This window comes from Heterodontus francisci, chromosome 17, assembly GCF_036365525.1.
Source record: "Heterodontus francisci isolate sHetFra1 chromosome 17, sHetFra1.hap1, whole genome shotgun sequence".
Classification (NCBI taxonomy): domain Eukaryota; kingdom Metazoa; phylum Chordata; class Chondrichthyes; order Heterodontiformes; family Heterodontidae; genus Heterodontus; species Heterodontus francisci.
In genome coordinates, this window is record NC_090387.1 from 1,595,175 (window position 1) to 1,617,843 (window position 22,669).

Consider the following 22,669-nt stretch of genomic DNA (forward strand, 5'->3'; position numbering starts at 1 on the left):
TGTATTGTAAATATTAGATTAGTAATGGAGAGGAGCAAGGAACAATCTAAAGTACAACTTCTAACTTGGAATATGGGATGAGAAGGGATCTAACGAGTAAAACGTAACCCGGGATTGACAGGAAAAACTGTAATGAAACAATGGGTGATCTTTATGGAGGAGATGTTTCAGATACAGACTAGGTACATTCCTACAAGGGGGAAAGGTAGCGAAACCAAAGCTGGGGCTCCTTGGATGACAAGGGAGATACAGAATATAATGAAATTTAAAAAAAAGAGGGTGTATGATGCAGGTCAGGTGAATTCTTCAAGCGAGAATCAGGAAAATAAGTTGAGAGGAGAAATGAATAGGAAAATAAGACTGACAAAGAGAGAACATGAGAATAGAATGGCAGTTAACATAAAAGGAAACCCAAAAATCTTCGACTGACATTTAAATAGTAAGCAGGTAGTAAGAGATGGGATGGGGCCTATTAGGAACAAAAAGGGTGATATATACTTAGAAGTGCAGGAAAAGGCTAGAATACTTAATGAGTATTCTTAATAGAATTCTTTGAGGAAGTGACAAAGTTGATTGATGAGGGAAGGGCTGTCGATGTCATATACATGGACTTCAGTAAGGCGTTTGATAAGGTTCCCCATGGCAGGCTGATGGAGAAAGTGAAGGCGCATGGGGTCCAAGGTGTACTAGCTAGATGGATAAAGAACTGGCTGGGCAACAGGAGACAGAGAGTAGCAGTAGAAGGGAGTTTCTCAAAATGGAGACGTGTGACCAGTGGTGTTCCACAGGGATCCGTGCTGGGACCACTGTTGTTTGTGATATACATTAATGATTTGGAGAAAAGTATAGGTGGACTGATTAGCAAGTTTGCAGACGACACTAAGATTGGTGGAGTAGCAAATAGTGAAGGGGACTGTCAGAGAATACAGCAGAATATAGATAGATTGGAGAGTTGGGCAGAGAAATGGCAGATGGAGTTCAATCAGGGCAAATGCGAGGTGATGTATTTTGGAAGATCCAATTCAAGAGTGAACTATACAGTAAATGGAAAAGTCCTGGGGAAAATTGATGTACAGAGAGATTTGGGTGTTTCAGGTCCACTGTTCCCTGAAGGTGGCAACGCAGGTAAATAGAGTGGTCAAGAAGGCATACGGCATGCTTTCCTTCATCGGACGGGGTATTGAGTACAAGAGTTGGCAGGTCATGTTACAGTTGTATAGGACTTTGGTTCGGCCACATTTGGAATACTGCGTACAGTTCTGGTCGCCACATTATCAAAAGGATGTGGATGCTTTGGAGAGGGTGCAGAGGAGGTTCACCAGGATGTTGCCTGGTATGGAGGGCGCTAGCTATGAAGAGAGGTTGAGTAGATTAGGAATATTTTCATTAGAAAGACGGAGGTTGAGGGGGGACCTGATTGAGGTGTACAAAATCATGAGAGGTATAGACAGGGTGGATAGCAAGAGGCTTTTTCCCCAGAGTGGGGGATTCAATTACTAGAGGACACGAGTTCAAAGTGAAAGGGGAAAAGTTTAGGGGGGATATGCGTGGAAAGTTCTTTACGCAGAGGGTGGTGGGTGCCTGGAACGCGTTGCCAGCGGAGGTGGTAGATGCGGGCACGATGGCGTCTTTTAAGATGTATCTAGACAGATACATGAATGGGCAGGAAGAAAAGAGATACAGAACCTTAGAAAATAGGCGACATGTTTAGAGAGAGGATCTGGATCGGCGCAGGCTTGGAGGGCCGAAGGGCCTGTTCCTGTGCTGTAATTATCTTTGTTCTTTGATCTTTGAGTAATTTGTATCTGTGTTTACCAAGGAAGAGGATGCTGACAAATGTCAGTGGAAGCAGTGATGACAGAGGTAATGGGTGGAGTGAAAATTGATAAGAATGTACTGGAAAAGCTGGCTATGCTCAAGAATGGATAAGTCGCCTGATCTAGGGGGCCTGCATCCCAGGTTGCTAAGGGCAGTGGGGATGGAGATAGCGGAAGGGCCTGTCATAATCTTCCAATCTTCCCTAGATACAGGGGAGGTGCAAATGTGACACCTTTGTTCAAGAAAGGGTATAAGGACATTCCGGTTACCTAATGGCCGGTCAGTTTAATACCAGTGGTGGGTAAAGTTTTAGAAACAATGATCGGGCAAAAAAATCAACAGGCACTTGAGAGAGATTTGAGTTAATTAAGGAATGCCAGCATAGATTTGCAAAAGACAGATCATGCCTGACTAATCTAACCTGACTAATCTGAATTTTTTGATGAAGTAACAGAGAAGGTTGATGAAGGGAAAGCAATAGATGTTGCAATATGGATTTTAAGAAAGTGTTTGACAAAAGAACAAAGAACAAAGAACAGCACAGGAACAGACCATTCGGCCCTTCAAGCCTGCGCCAATCTTGATACCTGTCTAAACTAAAACCTTCTGCACTTCCGGGGACCGTATCCCTCTATTCCCATCCTATTCATGTATTGGTCAAGATGCCTCTTAAACGTCGCTATCGTACCTGCTTCCACCACCTCCCCTGGCAGCAAGTTCCAGGCACTCACCACCCTCTGTGTAAAGAACTTGCCTCGCACATCCCCTCTAAACTTTGCCCCTCTCACCTTAAACCTATGTCCCCTAGTAACTGACTCTTCCACCCTGGGAAAAAGCTTCTGACTATCCACTCTGTCCATGCCACTTATAACTTTGTAAACCTCTATCATGTCGCCCCTCCACCTCCGTCGTTCCAGTGAAAACAATCTGAGTTTATCCAACCTCTCCTCATAGCTAATGCCCTCCAGACCAGGCAACATCCTGGTAAACCTCTTCCGTACCCTCTCCAAAGCCTCCACGTCCTTCTGGTAGTGTGGCGACCAGAATTGCACGCAATATTCTAAGTGTGGCCTAACTAAAGTTCTGTACAGCTGCAGCATGACTTGCCAATTTTTATACTCTATGCCCCGACCGATGAAGGCAAGCATGCCGTATGCCTTCTTGACTACCTTATCCACCTGCGTTGCCACTTTCAGTGACCTGTGAATCTGTACGCCCAGATCTCTCTGCCTGTCAATACTCCTAAGGGTTCTGCCATTTACTGTATACCTCCCACCTGCATTAGATCTTCCATTATGCATTACCTCACATTTGTCCGGATTAAACTCCATCTGCCATTTCTCCGCCCAAGTCTCCAACCGATCTATATCCTGCTGTATCCTCGGACAATCCTCATCACTATCCGCAACTCCACCAACCTTTGTGTCATCCGCAAACTTACTAATCAGACCAGCTACATTTTCCTCCAAATCATTTATATATACTACAAAGACCAAAGGTCCCAGCACTGATCCCTGCGGAACACCACTAGTCACATCCCTCCATTCAGAAAAGCACCCTTCCACTGCTACCCTCTGTCTTCTATGACCGAGCCAGTTCTATATCCATCTTACCAGCTCACCTCTGATCTCGTGCGACTTCACCTTTTGTATCAGTCTGCCATGAGGGACCTTGTCAAAGGCTTTACTGATGTCCATATAAACAACATCCACTGCCCTTCCTTCATCAATCATCTTCGTCACTTCCTCAAAAAACCCAATCAAATTAGTGAGACACAACCTCCCCTTCACAAAACCATGCTGTCTCTCGCTAATAAGTTCATTTGTTTCCAAATGGGAGTAAATCCTGTCCCGAAGAATCCTCTCTAATAGTTTCCCTACCACTGACGTAAGGCTCACCGGCCTATAATTTCCTGGATTAACCTTGCTACCCTTCTTAAACAAAGGAACAACATTGGCTATTCTCCAGTCCTCTGGGACCTCACCTGTAGCCAAAGAGGATGCAAAGATTTCTGTCAAGGCCCCAGCAATTTCTTCCCTTGCCTCCCTCAGTATTCTGGGGTAGATCCCAACAGGCCCTGGGGACTTATCTACCTTAATGCTTTGCAAGACACCCAACACCTCCTCCTTTTTGATAATGAGATGACTGAGACTATCTGCATAAAAGGCTGGTTAACAAAATTGAGGCTCATGGAATAGGAGGGTCAGTGTCAGCTTGCGGACAGAAAACAGTGAGTCATGGTAAATGGTTATTTTTCAGACTAGAGGATGGTAAGCAGTGGTGTTCCCCAAGGTTCAGTGCTAGGACCACTGCTTTTCTTGATATATATAAATGACTTGGATAGTGCAATAAGAAGTAAAATTTCAAAATTTCCCAATGATACCAAACTTAGATGAGTGGCAGACAGTGAGGATGATACCAATCACCCGCAACAGGACATAGATAGGCTGGCAGAATACCCAGACAAGTGACAGATGGAATTTAATACAGAGAAGTGTCAGGTCATGCCTGTTGGAAGAAGGGATAAGGAGAGGCAATACAGACTCTTAATAGAAGCATAGAAAATAGGAGGAGTAGGCCATTCGGCCCTTCGAGCCTGCTCCACCATTCATTATGATCATGGCTGATCATCCAACTCAGTAACCTGTTCCCGCTTTCGCCCCAAACCTTTTGATCCCTTTAGACCCAAGAGCTATATCTAACTCCTTCTTGAAAACATACAATGTTTTGGTCTCAACTGCTTTCTGTGGTAGCGAATTCCACAGGCTCACCACTCTCTGGGTGAAGAAATTTCTCCTCATCTCAGTCCTGAAAGGTTTACCCCGTATCCTTAGACTATGACCCCTGGTTCTGGACTCCCCCACCATCGGGAACATCCTTCCTGCATCTACCCTGTCAAGTCCTGTTAGAATTTTATAGGTTTCTATGAGACCCCCCTCACTCTTCTGAACACCAGCGAATATAATTCTAACCGACTCAATCTCTCCTCATACATCAGTCCCGCCATCCCAGGAATCAGTCTGGTAAACCTTCGCTGCACTCCCTCTATAGCAACAGCATCCTTCCTCAGATAAGGAGACCAAAACTACACACAATATTCGAATCCTCTCACTATGAAGTCCAAAATACCATTTGCCCTTTTTGCTGCCTGTTGCACCTGCATGCTTACCTTCAACGACTGGTGTACGAGAACACCCAGGTCTCGCTGCATATTCCCCTCTCTGTTTATAGCCATTCAGATAATAATCTGCCTTCCTGTTTTTGCTACCAAAGTGGATAACCTCACATTTATCCACATTATACTGCATCTGTCATGCATTAGCCCACTCACTCAACTTGTCCAAATCTCCCTGAAGCCTCTCTGCATCCTCCTCACAACTCACCCTCCCACCCAGTTTTGTGTCATCTGCAAATTTGGAGATATTACATTTAGTTCCCTCCTCTAAATCATTAATGTATATTGTGAATAGCTGGGGTCCTAGCACCGATCCCTGCGGTACCCCATTAGTCAGTTCAGAAACTGAACTGGAGTAGTCATATAAATACCGTGGCTACAAGAGCAGGTCAGAGGCTAGGAATCCTGAGGCGAGTAACTCACCTCCTGACTCCCCAAAGCCTGTCCACCATCTACAAGGCACAAGTCAGGAGTGTGATGGAATACTCTCCACTTGCCTGGATGGGTGCAGCTCCAATAACACTCAAGAAGCTCGACACCATCCAGGACAAAGCAGCACCTGTTTCCTCACTGAGTGAGGATTTTAAATTCATGACCCCTCGGCACTGACACCAGTAAACCAGTGAAAATCTTCCCTGTTCAGGCCATCAAAATTCTTCATTATTTCGCCGAGTGACATTGTAGCAATGGCCCAAAAAGACGAGTGATAATACAGTCTATTTAAAGTTTAAGGTTTAAACTTTATCCACGTGCCAATGGCTGTATCTGTTAGCTGCTTTAAGCTGTATTTCCATCATTGTTAATTATACACAAGGCATGTAAATTCTGTTGAGCAACAAAAGGAGTTGTTTAGGAAGCACTTGACCAAGGTTTAGGTGCACATTCCAGCTGGTGACACTTTTGTCTCTGCCTCAGAAAGCTATGCTTTCAAGCCATACTCCAGCACTTGAGCATATAACCAAAGCTGACACTCCAGTGTAGTATGAGGGAGTGCTGTGTTGCTGTCCTTTAGATCAGATGTTTGTCTGTTCCAATGGTGCTACTCCAAGAGGACCCAGAGAGTTCTCTCAATGTCTTGGTCAACATTCCACCCTCAACTTCTATCACCAACAACAAATTCACAGGTCATTCATCTTATTGATATTTGTGGGATCTTATGTGCAAAATAGCTGGCACATTTCTGACATAACATCAGTTACTGTATATCAAATTACTTTATTATGCCAAGAGGCCTGAGGTTATGCTAGTAAGGGTGTGTATAAATACAAGTCTGTCATTCTAAGGTAAGCCTGGCATGCTTTAGCTAGCTCTTTCAGACCCTGGATCAGATTTTGGTGCTGCTAACCAGTCGCCTTCCCATACAAACCCCTGGGCCTGGGGGCAATCAAAGGTAAAGACTCTTGGCACTTTCTGGGAACACGAGCACCCAGGCATTCAAGTGCTCACTGCTTTTTTAATACATTACTCTCTGCTTACCTGGTACACGGACTCCATGCACTGGGTTAGATAGAGCCATTCCTATCTCGGTCATCCCATATCGCTCCAACAATGTGTGACCAGTGATTTCTTTCCATTTCTCTAGGATTGGCTCAGGAAGAGCAGCAGATCCTGAAACCATTAACCTGAAAAAACAGAAAAACTATCGTTAACAACTATCATATGGCAAGACTCACTGATGTGGTGTGATTGAAGCCCATGGGATAAAAGGGGCAGTTAACAGCATGGATACAAAATTGGCTAAGGGATAGAAAATAGACAGTTGTGATGAATGGTTGCTTTTCAAAACTGGAGGGAGGTAGGTATACAATGAAGTTCCCCATGGTTCAGTACTAGGACCACTGCTGTTTTTGATACAGGTTAATTACTTGGATATGGAGGCACAGAGCACAGTTTCCAAATTTGCACATGACATGGATATAGGAACACAGGATTTAGGAGCAGGAGTAGGCTATTCTGCCTTTCAAGCCTGCTCCGCCATTCAATAAGATCATGGCTGATCTGGTTGAGGTCTCAACTCCATAGAATCATAGAAAGTTTAAGGCCCAGAAAGAGGCCACTTGGCCCATCGTGTCCGTGCCGGCTGAAAAACGATCCACCCAGTCTAATCCCACCTTCCAGCATTTGGTCCATAGCCCTGTAGATTACAGCACTTGAGGTGCATATCCAGACTTCTTTTGAATGAGTTGAGGGTTTCTGCCTCAACTACCCTTTCAGGCAGTGAGTTCCAGACCATCACCACCCTCTGGGTGAAAAAGTTTTTCCTCAACTCCCCTCTAATCTTACTACCAATCACTTTAAATCTATGCCCCCTCATCACTGACCTCTCTGCTAAGGTGAATAGGCCCTTCACATCCACTCTATCCAGGCCCCTCAAAATTTTGTACATTTCAATCAAATCTCCCCTTCTCTGTTCCAAGGAGAACAACCCCAGCCTATCCAATCTTTCCTCATAGTTACATTTTCCCCTTCCTGGCAACATCCTCGTAAATCTCCTCTGTACCCTCTCTAGTGCAATTACATCCTTTCTGTAATGAGGTGACCAGAACTGCACACAGTACTCAAGTTGTGGCCTAACCAATGAGTTATACAGTTCCAGCATAACCTCTCTGATCTTGTATTTATACCTCAGCTGCCTGTTTGCCCCCTGCCACCCCCACCCCCATAACCCTTGACTCCCTTGTCAATCAAAAATCTATCTAACTCGGCCTTGAATAAATTCAATGACCCAGCCTCCACTGCTCTCTGAGGAAGGGAATTCCACAGACTAACGGCCCTCTGAGAAAAAAATTCTCCTATCTCCGTCTTAAAAGGCAGGTCTCTTATTCTTAAACTCTGTCCCTTAGTTCCACTCTCCCCCACAAGAGGAAACATCCTCCTGGTATCCATTCTATCAAGTCCCATCAGGATCTCATATGACAGAGATGAGGAGAATTTGTTTTGAATTTTGAATTTATTCAAGGCTGAGTTAGATAGATTTTTAGTTGACAAGGGAGTCAGTGGATATGGGGGACAAACAGAAAAGTTCAGTTGAGACCACAACCAGATCAGCCATGATCTTATCAAAGGGCGGATCAGGCTCAAAGTGCCGAATGGCCTATTCCTGCTCCTAAGTCTTATGTTCCTAAGTGTAGAAATAACAGCAGGGTTCCCTCTTTGTGTTTTTGCTGGGTTTCTTTTCCCAGCCCTTGGCTAGACTGCTTTTCTGTGATGTTCTCGTGATCTCTCTCTCTCTCTCTCCAGAGAACTACCTTTTAAGGTAAAAAATCTCTCACATTAGTCTCTGTTAAGAGGTGCATGGCTCCCTCCCCAACTGTGAACACACAATGGACCAGGATGTGCTACTTCACACCTCCTTTGTTTCAGAAGAACCCATTTAATTCAGGAATGTCTCTTGATGGTTTCAAGATTGGTGTAAATGACACCTCGTAGCCTGGAATGTATCCTTTTCTCCTTAGCAGACAGCGAGACAGTTTGAATATACAGACCATGTCAGCTGACCTTCGGTGGCCATTTTGCAGCACACTGCCCACTTTTTAAAGGAAAAGTCAATTTTTTTATACCTCTTCAGTTTGGTTCTGTATTTTCATTGCTGCCCTTCTCGTGAGCGTCACCCCTCCCCCAAAAGGGAAAAATGAAATTCTTTGGATTTAATTTTTATGTTGCTTGGTTTAGAAAGAGAGAAAGAAGGAAGGTATAGGGTCACACCACTGCACATATTCTGCACTTATGACACCCACACTTCAATCTTACAACTGTTACATCCGGCATTATCTGTAACATTGTCTGTAAGTCATTTCTTGTTCAAGTTTGAGTTTTTCATTATCTTTCTTTGAATGAGGCACAACTATAATTGAATTTTATTTTTATCTCAGCTCCTTTAATGTCTACTGGCTCCATCTTGACCTCTTTAAATTCTACTGGCTTTCCTCTAGCCTCTTTAATCCTGGCCCTATTGCCCCCTGTGGGATTTTTGGGACTTCCTCAGCCCTCTGCAGTGCGCAGAATTCTGCTTGTTGCCCTCAGTTTTCCCAGTCTCCATGGACTGCTCTAGACCCTCTGGATATAATACTGTGCTTCCTGCCAATTCAATGCCCAGCAATTGGTCAACCCCCTGCATTGGTAAGCTCAGAATGACCCCAACTGTCACTACCCCGCTGACTAACTTACTGTGTAAGTAAACTTTTACTAAAGGGAACTTTGAAGCAATTGCCATTAAGCCCTTTTACCAATACCATGGCACTTGTTCTGCTTTCAGGTGGCATTTCTGTAAACTTTGCTACAATTAGTGTTTGACGACAACTGGTATCCCTGAGGGTGGTTATCTCTTTGCCTGGTGCCTGGGATACATTTTTCCTTTTTGCAAAAAGTTCTTTTCAGCATTTTGTCATTTAATCACTCTTGCCTTCCACCCTATCACCGACCTTCCCTTTTGCTCTTCTTCTTCCCTCCCCACTTTCACCTGCTCAATATCTATTATATTTCTATCTTCTGATAGTTCTGATGAAAGGTTACAGACCTGAAATATTAACTCTGTTTCTCTCTCCACAGATGCTGCCAGACCTGCTGAGTATTTCCAGCATTTTCTGTTTTTCCTTAATACTCAGTGATATGAGTTAACCCTGTGTAACATTTAGTGCTGTCTGTTAAAGTTACCTTATGTTGGAGTACTCAATTCACAATCCTGGTGACTGGGATTATTCTCTTACCTGATGTTGCTCTGGCACACACTGTAAATAAAGTCCTTTACATGGCTCTGTGTGAAGTGCTTGGTGTGGTACTCGATGAGTTTGGCGTATATAGTAGGCACTGCCATGAACACATTGACTCGAGGAACCTCTGTGCAACCAGTTCTCAACAGGTACTCCCAAACCTTAGGAGAGAATAAAAAGATTAGAAACATGATCTGCATGTCATCAATTTTGTTTCATCTATCCTTCCATGATAACAATAACAGTATCTATGAAGGGACCCCTCCCTACTTCTGCTACCCTGCCATTCAATTGGACTCAAGGAAGCAAGAGGTGATCATCCAAGTTGCATTTACAAATACAACACTTTGAGCACCAAGGACAGCCCAAGGTGCTCCACAGAGATACTGAACAAAAATTATGCTCCAAATGAAATAATTCGAAAACATAATGAATAACGGGAAAAAGTGAGGCAAAAAAAACAACAAACCAAACACTCAAAATGAGAAGCATACAAAAGTTCAACAAACCCAGAGAATCATAGAACAGAAAAAAGGAAAGATCGTAGAATGAGGGGAGCAGAAGGTAACTAACGACACATAGAGGAACCAAAAACAGTTATATTATTAAAACAAACTCACATTGTAATAGAGTCTAAACTTTTCTGGAGAACTACTGATAGTGGAGAAAAACAACTGGTTTTCCTTCTGTGCAAATAAGGCTGCAGTGAATTCACACAGGCACTAGTACCCAGCTGGTACCTCACTTTAGTGGCCAATCAGTGTAGACAGTGAGTGTCAGCTGGTTGTTCCACCATGGAAGGCACCACAGCTACACACTGGGTGATCAGGGGAGTTTGCTGCCATTTCTAAAATGTTGATTGCAGAGATTTAAGTTAAAATTTGTGCTGTTACAGATGCAGTTAATCCTCAAAACTGCACTCAATGCCTGCTCAGTGCCGAGTATATCTCTTCAGAACGAGCTCTGAATTCTGCTGAGTGTTCGGCCATTCAGAGCAAAGTACAGACCCAAGTGACAGTGGGAAAATCACATGTGTAGGTATAGCTCAGTCACACAAGTCACTCAGGTTACAATAAAACTAAGTGGCATCAGGGCGTCACACAACCTGAACAGTTTAATAGTAAAGTGGTTTTCAACATTGCAACCAAAGAGTTCATTGCAGGTGAGAGAGGGCAGTACCAGAAGATCCATCATGGTCTCATCTGCTGCTTATCATGTTACTTCCAACGTTCTCATTGTTCATACGAGTTAAATGGGAGTGAAGGTGGTATTGGCACTGTGGCTGGGAGTGAGGCTGATTACACACAAAATGAAAGGCAAAAGAAACTGGAGACTGAAATTCCAAATAATCTTTCAGTTACCACCCACATCCTCCAAACAGCAAGACTATTTCTCATTTGCTACATTCTCCAGCCTGTCAGTAGCTGAAAAGCAGCAACCTTTAAATAAAACTTCCTGGATTTAGTCATGATCTTACAGCACAGAAAGAGCCCATTATTTCTGTCTTAGTTCTCCCGTTAGTCCTGCTGTCCTGCTCTTTCTCCATTCAGACCATGCCTATATTAGTTGTCTGAAAGAGTCCTCCTTTAGTCCCATTGCCCTGTCCTTTTGCCTCACCCTTTTAAACTGCTATTCTTCAATATTTATCCACTTCCCTTTTAAAACCTAATATGGTTTTATTCTTCCACTATTGTTCCATGATCGAACAAGTCTCTCTGTCATTTTTTTTGCCTGGCCTCTCATCTTTCAATGATGATATATTTTTTCTGTTCTCCAGTTATCAACACACTGACCAGTGGAAATAGACTTCTGATTTATCGTATCAAAATCCCTCAGAAGTTTGAACACATTAATCACATCTTTGTTTTAATGAAAAGAGCCCCTTGAGTTTCAAGCCAGACTCAAGTCCGACCCTGATGGCTTATATTCATTTGGTGAATGTACTTCACACCCCCCCACCTCCTGTAAACCGCCATTAACAGTAAGCAGCCTCTTTAAATTACCCAGCATCTTGCTTCCTGTGCAGGTACCATCCCCTCTTTTTGACAAATGTTTATTCTTTGTTGACCCCTCCATGCCCCAGCACACAATGCCCGGTGCAGCAGTGAGAAAACTTGAATTAACTGACGGTGAATGTCAGGTTCTCCTTCTCCTCTGTACTCTCTACTGAGCAATTTTGTCCTTTCTGTAAGGTGGTGACCAGAACTGTATGCTGTGGCCTAACCAGTGTTTTATACAGTTCCAGCATTACATCCCTGCTTTTGTATTCAAAACCTCAGCCAATAAAGGAAAGCATTCCATATGCCTTCTTCACTACTCTATCTACCTGGCCTGCCACCTTTAGAGACCTGTGGATATAGAAACATAGAAAAATAGGAGCAGGAATTAGAATTAGAACATTACAGCGCAGTACAGGCCCTTCGGCCCTCGATGTTGCGCCGACCTGTGAAACCATCTGACCTACACTATTCCATTTTCATCCATATGTCTATCCAATGACCACTTAAATGCCCTTAAAGTTGGCGAGTCTACTACTGTTGCAGGCAGGGCGTTCCATGCCCCTACTACTCTCTGAGTAAAGAAACTACCTCTGACATCTGTCCTATATCTATCACCCCTCAACTTAAAGCTATGTCCCCTCGTGTTTGCCATCACCATCCGAGGAAAAAGACTCTCACTATCCACCCTATCCAACCCTCTGATTATCTTATATGTCTCTATTAAGTCACCTCTCCTCCTCCTTCTCTCCAACGAAAACAACCTCAAGTCCCTCAGCCTTTCCTCGTAAGACCTTCCCTCCATACCAGGCAACATCCTAGTAAATCTCCTCTGCACCCTTTCCATAGCTTCCACATCCTTCCTATAATGCGGTGACCAGAACTGCACGCAATACTCCAGGTGCGGTCTCACCAGAGTTTTGTACAGCTGCATCATGACCTCGTGGCTCCGAAACTCGATCCCCCTACTAATAAAAGCTAACACACCATATGCCTTCTTAACAGCCCTATTAAGCTGGGTAGCAACCTTCAGGGATTTATGCACCTGGACACCAAGATCTCTCTGTTCATCTACACTACCAAGAAACTTCCCATTAGCCCAGTACTCTGCATTCCTGTTACTCCTTCCAAAGTGAATCACCTCGCACTTTTCCGCATTAAACTCCATTTGCCATCTCTCAGCCCAGCTCTGCAGCCTATCTATGTCCCTCTGTAACCTACAACATCCTTCGGCACTATCCACAACTCCACCGACCTTAGTGTCATCTGCAAATTTACTAACCCACCCTTCTACACCCTCTTCCAGGTCATTTATAAAAATGACAAACAGCAGTGGCCCCAAAACAGATCCTTGCGGTACACCACTAGTAACTAAACTCCAGGATGAACATTTGCCATCAACCACCACCCTCTGTCTTCTTTCAGCTAGCCAATTTCTGATCCAAAGCTCCAAATCACCTTCAACCCCATACTTCCGTATTTTCTGCAATAGCCTACCATGGGGAACCTTATCAAACGCCTTACTGAAATCCATATACACCACATCCACTGCTTTACCCTCATCCACCTGTTTGGTCACCTTCTCGAAAAACTCAATAAGGTTTGTGAGGCACGCCCTACCAGTCACAAAACCGTGCTGACTATCGCTAATGAACTTATTCTTTTCAAGATGATTATACATCCTGTCTCTTATAACCTTTTCCAACATTTTACCCACAACCGAAGTAAGGCTCACAGGTCTATAATTACCAGGGCTGTCTCTACTCCCCTTCTTGAACAAGGGGACAACATTTGCTATCCTCCAGTCTTCTGGCACTATTCCTGTCGACAATGACGACATAAAGATCAAGGACAAAGGCTCTGCAATCTCCTCCCTAGCTTCCCAGAGAATCCTAGGATAAATCCCATCTGGCCCAGGGGACTTATCTATTTTCACACTTTCCAAAATTGATAACACCTCCTCCTTGTGAACCTCAATCCCATCTAGCCTAGTAGCCTGAATCTCAGTATTCTCCTCGACAACATTTTCTTTCTCTACTGTAAATACTGACGCAAAATATTCATTTAACAGTTCCCCTATCTCCTCTGATTCCACACACAACTTCCCACTACTATCCTTGATTGGCCCTAATCTAACTCTAGTCATTCTTTTATTCCTGATATACCTTTAGAAAGCCTTAGGGTTTTCCCTGATCCTATCCGCCAATGACTTCTCGTGTCCTCTCCTTGCTCTTCTTAGCTCTCCCTTTAGATCCTTCCTGGCTAGCTTGTAACTCTCAAGCGCCCTAACTGAGCCTTCACGTCTCATCCTAACATAAGCCTTCTTCTTCCTCTTGACAAGCGCCTCAACTTCTTTAGTAAACCACGGCTCCCTCGCTCGACAACTTCCTCCCTGCCTCACAGGTACATACTTATCAAGGACACGCAGTAGCTGCTCCTTGAATAAGGTCCACATTTCGATTGTTCCCATCCCCTGCAGTTTCTTTCCCCATCCTACGCATCCTAAATCTTGCCTAATCGCATCATAGTTTCCTTTCCCCCAGCTATAATTTTTGCCCTGCGGTATATACCTGTCCCTGCCCATCGCTAAGGTAAACCTAACCGAATTGTGATCACTATCACCAAAGTGCTCACCTACATCTAAATCTAACACCTGGCCGGGTTCATTACCCAGTACCAAATCCAATGTGGCATCGCCCCAGGTTGGCCTGTCTACATACTGTGTCAGAAAACCCTCCTGCACACACTGGACAAAAACTGACCCATCTAAAGTACTCGAACTAGAGTATTTCCAGTTGATATTTGGAAAGTTAAAGTCCCCCATAACAACTACCCTGTTACTCTCGCCCCTGTCGAGAATCATCTTCGCTATCCTTTCCTCTACATCTCTGGAACTATTTGGAGGTCTATAAAAGACTCCCAACAGGGTGACCTCTCCTCTCCTGTTTCTAACCTCGGCCCATACTACCTCCGTAGACGAGTCCTCAAACGTCCTTTCTGTCGCTGTAATACTCTCCTTGATTAACAATGCCACACCCCCCCCTCTTTTACCATCTTCTCTGTTCTTACTGAAACATCTAAATCCCGGAACCTGCAACATCCATTCCTGCCCCTGCTCTACCCATGTCTCCGAAATGGCCACTACATCGAGATCCCAGGTACCAACCCATGCTGCAAGCTCACCCACCTTATTCCGGATGCTCCTGGCGTTGAAGTAGACACACTTTAAACCAGGTTCTTGCTTGCCAGTGCCCTCTTGCGTCCTTGTAACCTTATCCCTGACCTCACTACTCTCAACATCCTGTACACTGGCACTACATTTTAGGTTCCCATTCCCCTGCTGAATTAGTTTAAACCCCCCCGAAGAGCACTAGCAAATCTCCCCCCCAGGAGTAGGCCATTTGGCCCTTCGACAGGCACTCCAAGGTCTCTCACTTCTACCCCTCTCAATATCCTCCCGTTTGTTGTGTATTCCCTCGCTTTATTTGCCCTCCCCAAATGCATTACCTCACACTTCTCCAGATTGAATTCCATTTGCCACTTTTCCACCCACTCAACCAAACCATTGATATCATTCTGGAGTCTACAGCTATCCTCTTCACTATCAACTACACGGCCAATTTTTGTGTCATCTGCAAATTTCCCAATCATGTCTCCCACATTTAAGTCCAAATCATTAATATATACCACAAACAGCAAGGGACCCAACATTGAACCCTGTGGAACGCCACTGGAAACTGCTTTCCATTTGCAGAAACATCCGTTGACTACTACCCTTTGTTTCCTGTCACTGAGCCAATTTTGGATCCAACTTGCCACATTCCCCTGTATCCCATGGGCTTTCATTTTTCTGACCAGTCTACCATGTGGGATTTTGTCAAATGCCTTACTAAAATCCAGGTAGACCACATCCACTGCACTACCCTCGTTAATCCTCCTTGTTACTTCCTCAAAAAATTCAATCAAGTTAGTAAGACACGACCTTCCCTCAACAAATCCATGCTGACTATCCCTGATTAATCCATGCATTTCTAAGTGGCAGTTTATCCCGTCTCTCAGAACTGATTCTAATAACTTCCCCACCACTGAGGTCAGACTGACCAGCCTGTAATTATTTGGCCTATCCCTCGCACCCTTTTTAAAACAATGGCATAACATCCGCAGACCTCCATTCCTCTGGCACCTCGCCTGTATCTAGTGAAGATTTGAAGATGATCCTCAGAGTATCCACTATTTCCTCCCTGGCTTCCTTTAACAACCTGGAATGTAATCCATCTGGCCCTGGTGATTTATCCACTCTCAAGGATGTCAGATTCTCCAGTACTTCCTCTCTCATTATGCTTATCGTATCTAATATTTCACACTCCTCTTTTACTGCAATGTCTACATCATCCCTCTCCTTTGTGAAGATAGAGACAAAAAGCTCATTAAGAACCCTGCCCACATCTTCTGCATCCACGCATAAGTTCCCTTGTACATCTCTGATAGGCCCTACCCTTTCCTTAGTTATCCTCTTCCTCTTAATTGTACTGATAAAACATCTTTGGGTTTTCCTTGATTTTACCTGCCAAAAATTTTTCATGTCCTCTCTTTGCTTTCCTAATTTCCTTTTTTTTAAACTTGACCCCTGCACTTTCTATACTCTTTAAGGCTTTCTAACGTATTAAGTTTTTTGTTACCATCATAAGCATTCTTTTTCTGTTTTAACTTACCCTGTAAGCTTCGAGATAACCAGGAGGCTCTAGATTTGGCCGTACCACCTTCTATCTTTATGGGGACATGCCTACACTGTGCTTGTAGAATCCTGCTTTTGAATGTCTCCCACTGGTTTGCCATTGATTTTCCTTCAAGTAGCTGTATCCAGTCCACTTTCGCCAGATCACCTCTCAGCTTCGTAAAATTTGCCTTCCCTCAATTTAGAACTTTTACTCTTGTTTTATCTTTGTCCTTTTCCATGATTATGCTAAAACAAACTGCATTATGGTCACTGTCTCCAAAAAGGTCACCCACTGTTACTTCCACCACTTGCCCAGCTTCATTACCGAACACTAAATCTAGAATTGCGCCCCCTCTCGTTGTGCTTGTTACATACTGGCTAAAAAAGTTCTCTTAAATGCAGTTCAAGAATTTTGTCGTCTCTGTGCCTATCACACTGTTTGTATCCCAGTTGTTTTAGGGTATTGAAATCTCCAACTATTATTGCCTTATAGTTTTTGCACTCAGAAATTTGCCTCCATATTTGTTCTTCTGTCTCTCTCACTGTTTGAGGGTCTATAGTACACTCCTAGTAGTGTGGCTACCCCTTTTTTATTTCTGAGCTCAACCCATATGGCCTCATTTGATGATTCATTTAGGATGTCATCCCTCCTCACAGCTGTAATTGATTCCTTAACTAATAATGCTACTCCCCCCCTACTTTTTTTTTTATCCCCCTCTCTATCCTGCCTGAAAACTCTATATCCAGGGATGTTGAGCTGCCATTCTTGCCCCTCTTTAAGCCAAGTTTCTGTTATAGCAATGATGTTATGTTGCCATGTGTCGATCTGTGCCTTCAGCTCATTGGCTTTATTTGCCATACTCCTTGTATTTAAATAAACACCTTTTAACACTGCCAAATTCCTGTGCTGCACACTTTTTAACCTTTGCTTCGTTTATCTTTCAGAGTCACTCACTAATTTTCTGCCTCCTGGTCCCTGCCCTGAAATTGTCCTGTCTGAAACTGCCTTCAGGTTCCCATCCCCCTGCCAAACTAGTTTAAACCATTCCCAACAACACTAGCAAACCTTCCTAAAGGAACTCCTTTCAAAACACACTCCAACTCATTGTCCAAAGCGAAACCAAAAACAACATCTCAAGAGTCAAGCGTACTGACCCCTATAAATCTTGACCTGTCAGCCATGAACTTATTGAGTGGCAGAGCAGGCTCGAAGGGCTGAGTGGCCTATTCCTACTCCTGCTCCTAGTTCGTATGTTCACTTCTTTGTAAACATCTTCCCGAGGTGAAAAGCCCCCGCTGGGCACTTATCTGAAGACAGGTGATTTCCATTAAGGGTTATTTACAAACCAAGTCCAAAAGACCTTCCAATGTTTAAAAAAACAAACTCCAGTATCAATGGAATCCTTTTCAGTTTTAAAACCCAAGCCCTCAAAAAAATTATCAAAAAATGGAAGCACTTTCGTAACACCTCCATCTTTTGAGGTAAAAGCCTGCTTGGGTCTGGAAGAAAATACTCGACCCAAACCCGACAGAAGCACATCGGACCAGAGCCCAACTCAGCCTGAGTCCTTCCATTTTTTCCTGCGCCTGACCCGACCCACGCCCGACCCAACCACCGGAATGTTCACTCTCACCAGATGACAGCATTCGTTTTACATCCATAGTGCACTCATTGTACTTACCACTTTTGGATGGATGGAATGGAAGGAAACTGCAGCATGAGCACGATGACGTCACAGAGACGCTCACTCGCTCACTGCGCAGACTCAGTCTGTGGAGTCCGGATGCACGTTTTCGTCATTGACGTCCCGGACTCGCAGCTCAGGCAGGCTTTTCAAATTTTGACGCTTACTTACTCAACTTCCCTTTTCCTCCCATCAGAGCAAAAGGTAGTACTATGTGTGTCCAACCCAGACCTGGCCCAGCCCGACCCGAGCCCGAAAGCCGGACCTGGAAGAGCGAACCGACCCGAACGCGACACATGTCGTCAGGTCCCTTTGGGTTCGGATCGGGTAGCAGGCCTTTACTTGGAAGAATGAAATGCCAATGCTTTTCATTACAAAATATGGAAAAAACAGAAGATGAAAAACATTAAAACACATTTACACATTCACTTTACCGTCATCTAATACAGTTCTGCATTGCACCATCTTTGCACTCAGATAACTCAAAGCAAAGTTATATCCCAGACAAAGCATCCGCAGTCACATTATTTTTTCCCGCAATGTGGATAATCTTTAAGTGATAAGATTGCAACAGTAAACTCCACTGGATTAGTCTGACATTCTGGCTTTTGAATTTTTCCACAAAGGCTAGGGGATTATAATCAGTATATACCAGTGTGTCCCTGTAAGGCGGACATCGACCTCAAAATGCGTAAGAGCTAGTAATAAGCCCAGGGTTCCTTTTTCCACCATTGAATATCTTTTTTGGTTTCGATTTAGCTTTTTGGAAAGTATCCCATTGGCCCTTTCTATGCCTGATACATCATCTTGTAACAGGACTGCACCAATCCCCAGGTCACTAGCATCAATTTGTTACGTTGAAGGGCTTAGTGAAATTCGGAGCAGCCAACACTGGTTCATTCATCAAAATGGCTTTCAGCCTCTCAAAAGATGCTTGGCACTTCCCCAACCACACTATCTTGGTTTTTTTTGTAGCAAATCTGTCAGCTACATTACTAAAATTTGGTACAAACTTGTGGTAGAAACCACACATCCCCAAAACCCTCATGATTTCTTGCTTAGTCTTAGGGGTAGGGAACTCCACCAATGCTTATACTTCTGCTGTTCTTGGCAACACTTGTCCTTGTCCTACTAAATGCCCGAGATAGGTTACTCTCACTGTTGCAAATTCACTTTTGGCAAGGTTGATCACTAAATAAGCCGATTGTATTCTTCTAAACAGAGCTTCTAGTTGTTTCAAGTGGTCCTTCCAAGTATCACTCTATACCAGCATATCATCAAGGTAAACTACACAGCTAGGAACACTGGCTACCACTTGGTTCATTAGTCTCTGAAAAGTGGCTGGGGCATTTCTTAGTCCGAGTGGCATCACTCAGCATTGGAAAAGACCGTCTGGTGTGGCAAATGGCAATATTTCTTTAGCTTGGGATGTTAAAGGAACCTGCCAGTATCCCTTGAGCAAATCTATTTTGGTAATAAACGTGGCACTGCCCCCTCTTCCAAGCGAGGAACTGGGTAGGAGTCTGTTTTTGTTACTGCATTAACCTTTCTGTAGAGGGACAAAGCGCAGAAGAGCAATAGTTATAGGGGACTCTATAGTCAGGGGCACAGATAGGCGCTTCTGTGGACGTGAAAGAGACTTCAGGACGGTATGTTGCCCCCCTGGTGCCAGGGTCAAGGATGTCTCTGAACGGACAGGGGGCATTCTGAAGGGGGAGGGTGAACAGTCAGAGGTTGTGGTACACATTGGTACCAATGACATAGGCAGGAAGAGTGACGAGGTCCTGCAGGGGGAGTTTAGGGAGTTAGGTAGAAAGTTAAAGGACAGGGCCTCGAGGGTTGTAATCTCGGGATTACTCCCTGTGCCATGTGCCAATGAGGATAGAAATAGGAAGATAGTGCAGCTAAACACATGGCTGGTGTAGAAGGGAGGATTTCAGATATCTGGACCATTGGGATCTCTTCAGGGACAGATGGGACCTGTACAAGAAGGACGGGTTGCATCTAAACTGGAGGGGCACTAATATCCTGGCTGCAAGGTTTGCTAGCGTCACTCGGGAGGGTTTAAACTAGTGTGGCAGGGGGGTGGGAACCAGAGCAGTAGGACAGTTAGTGAAGTAAATGAGGATGACATTGTAAATAAGGCCAGGAGGACTAAGAGGAAGAGCAGGCAGGGAGATGTTGCGGAGCACAGCGGGACTGGTGGTCTGAAGTGCATTTGTTTCAATGCGAGAAGTATAACAGGTAAGGCAGATGAACTTAGAGCTTGGATTAGTACTTGGAACTATGATGTTGTTGCTATTACAGAGACTTGGTTGAGGAAAGGAAAAGATTGGCAGCTAAATGTTCCAGGATTTAGAAGTTTCAGGCGGGATAGAGGGGAATGTAAAAGGGGTGGGGGAGTTGCATTACTTGTTAAGGAGAATATCACAGCTGTACTGTGGGTGGACACCTCGAAGGGGTCATGCAGCAAGACAGTATGGGTGGAGCTCAGGAATAGGAAGGGTACAGTCACGATGTTGGGGGTTTTCTACAGGCCTCCCAACAGCCAGCGGGAGGTAGTGGAGCAGATATGTAGACAGATTTTGGAAAGATGTAAAGATAACAGGGTTGTGGTGGTGGGTGATTTTAACTTCCCCTATATTGACTGGGACTCACTTAGTGCTAGGGGCTTGGATGGGGCAGAATTTGTAAGGAGCATCCAGGAGGGCTTCTTGAAACAATATGTAGATAGTCCAACTTGGGATGGGGCCGTACTGGACCTGGTATTGGGGAATGAGCCCGGCCAGGTGGTCGAAGTTTCAGTCGGGGAGAATTTTGGGAACAGTGACCATAATTCCATAAGTTTTAAGGTACTTGTGAATAAGGATAAGAGTAGTCCTCGGGTGAAGGTGCTAAATTGGGGGAAGGCTGATTATAACAATATTAGGCAGGAACTGAAGAATTTAGATTGGGGCCAGCTGCTTGAGGGTAAATCTTTCAAACGTCAGTTGATTAGAATCCAGGACCAGCATGTTCTTGTGAGGAAGAAGGATAAGTTTGGCAATTTTCGGGAAGCTTGTATAACGCGGGATATTGTGAGCCTAGTCAAAAAGAAAAAGGAAGCATTCGTAAGGGCTGGAAGGCTAGGAACAGACGAAGCACTTGAGGAATATAAAGACAGTAGGAAAGAACTTAAGCAAGGAGTCAGGAGGGCTAAAAGGGGTTATGAGAAGTCATTGGCAAACAGGATTAAGGAAAATCCCAAGGCTTTTTATACATATATAAAGAGCAAGAGGGCAACTAGGGAAAGGGTTGGCCCACTCAAGGACAGAGAAGGGAATCTATGTGTGGAGCCAGAGGAAATGGGCGAGGTATTAAATGAGAACTTTGCATCAGTATTCACCAAAGAGAAGGACTTGGTGGATGATGAGCCTAGGGAAGGGAGTGTAGATAGTCTCAGTCATCTCATTATCAAAAAGGAGGAGGTGCTGGGGGTTTTGCAAAGCATTAAGTTAGATAAGTCCCCAGGGCCTGATGGGATCTACCCCAGAATACTGAGGGAGGCAAGGGAAGAAATTGCTGGGGCCTTGACAGAAATCTTTGCATCCTCATTGGCTACAGGTTAGGTCCCAGAGGACTGGAGAATAGCCAATGTTGTTCCTTTGTTTAAGAAGGGTAGCAAGGATAATCCAGGAAATTATAGGCCGGTGAGCCTTACGTCAGTGGTTAGGAAATTATTAGAGAGGATTCTTCGGGACAGGATTTACTCCCATTTGGAAACAAACAAACTTATTAGCGAGAGGCAGCATGGTTTTGTGAAGGGGAGGTCGTGTCTCACTAATTTGATTGAGTTTTTTGAGGAAGTGACAAAGATGATTGATGAAGGAAGGGCAGTGGATGTTATCTATATGGACTTCAGTAAAGCCTTTGACAAGGTCCCTCATGGCAGACATGGCATACACAGAGGGCGGCACAGTGGCGCAGTGGTTAGCACCGCAGCCTCACAGCTCCAGGGACCCGGGTTCGATTCCAGGTACTGCCTGTGTGGAGTTTGCAAGTTCTCCCTGTGTCTGCGTGGGTTTTCTCCGGGTGCTCCGGTTTCCTCCCACAAGCCAAAAGACTTGCAGGTTGATAGGTAAATTGGCCATTATAAATTGTCACTAGTGTAGGTAGGTGGTAGGGAAATATTGGGACAGGTGGGGATGTTTGGTAGGAATATGGGATTAGCGTAGGGTTAGTATAAATGGGTGGTTGATGTTCGGCACAGACTCGGTGGGCCGAAGGGCCTGTTTCAGTGCTGTATCTCTAATCTAATCTAAAAGGTGAAGTCACACGAGATCAGAGGGGAGCTGGCAAGATGGATACAGAACTGGCTCGGTCATAGAAGACATAGTAGCAGTGGAAGAGTGCTTTTCTGAATGGAGGGATGTGACTAGTGGTGTTCCGCAGGGATCAGTACTGGGACCTTTGCTGTTTGCAGTATATATAAATGATTTGGAGGAAAATGTAGCTGGTCTGATTTGTAAGTTTGCGGACGACACAAAGGTTGGTGGAATTGCAGATAGTGATGAGGATTGTCAGAGGAT

At 44.4% G+C, this 22,669-nt stretch overlaps 1 protein-coding gene across 4 annotated transcripts in view; it reads right to left on the reverse strand.

The window, feature by feature from the left end:
• Nucleotides 1–22,669, reverse strand: part of acsf3 (acyl-CoA synthetase family member 3) — a 197,530-nt gene that overhangs the window by 140,953 nt on the left and 33,908 nt on the right. For all 4 annotated transcript variants that reach the window (XR_010976640.1, XM_068048961.1, XM_068048960.1 and 1 more), the window contains 2 exons: nucleotides 9,700–9,863; nucleotides 6,470–6,615 (listed from right to left, as the gene is read on the reverse strand). Coding sequence is in view for 3 of the 4 variants with exons in the window: in XM_068048961.1 (XP_067905062.1) it covers nucleotides 6,470–6,615; nucleotides 9,700–9,863 (310 nt within the window). In the remaining variant the exon portion in view is untranslated. The remainder of the gene's footprint in view (nucleotides 1–6,469; nucleotides 6,616–9,699; nucleotides 9,864–22,669) is intronic.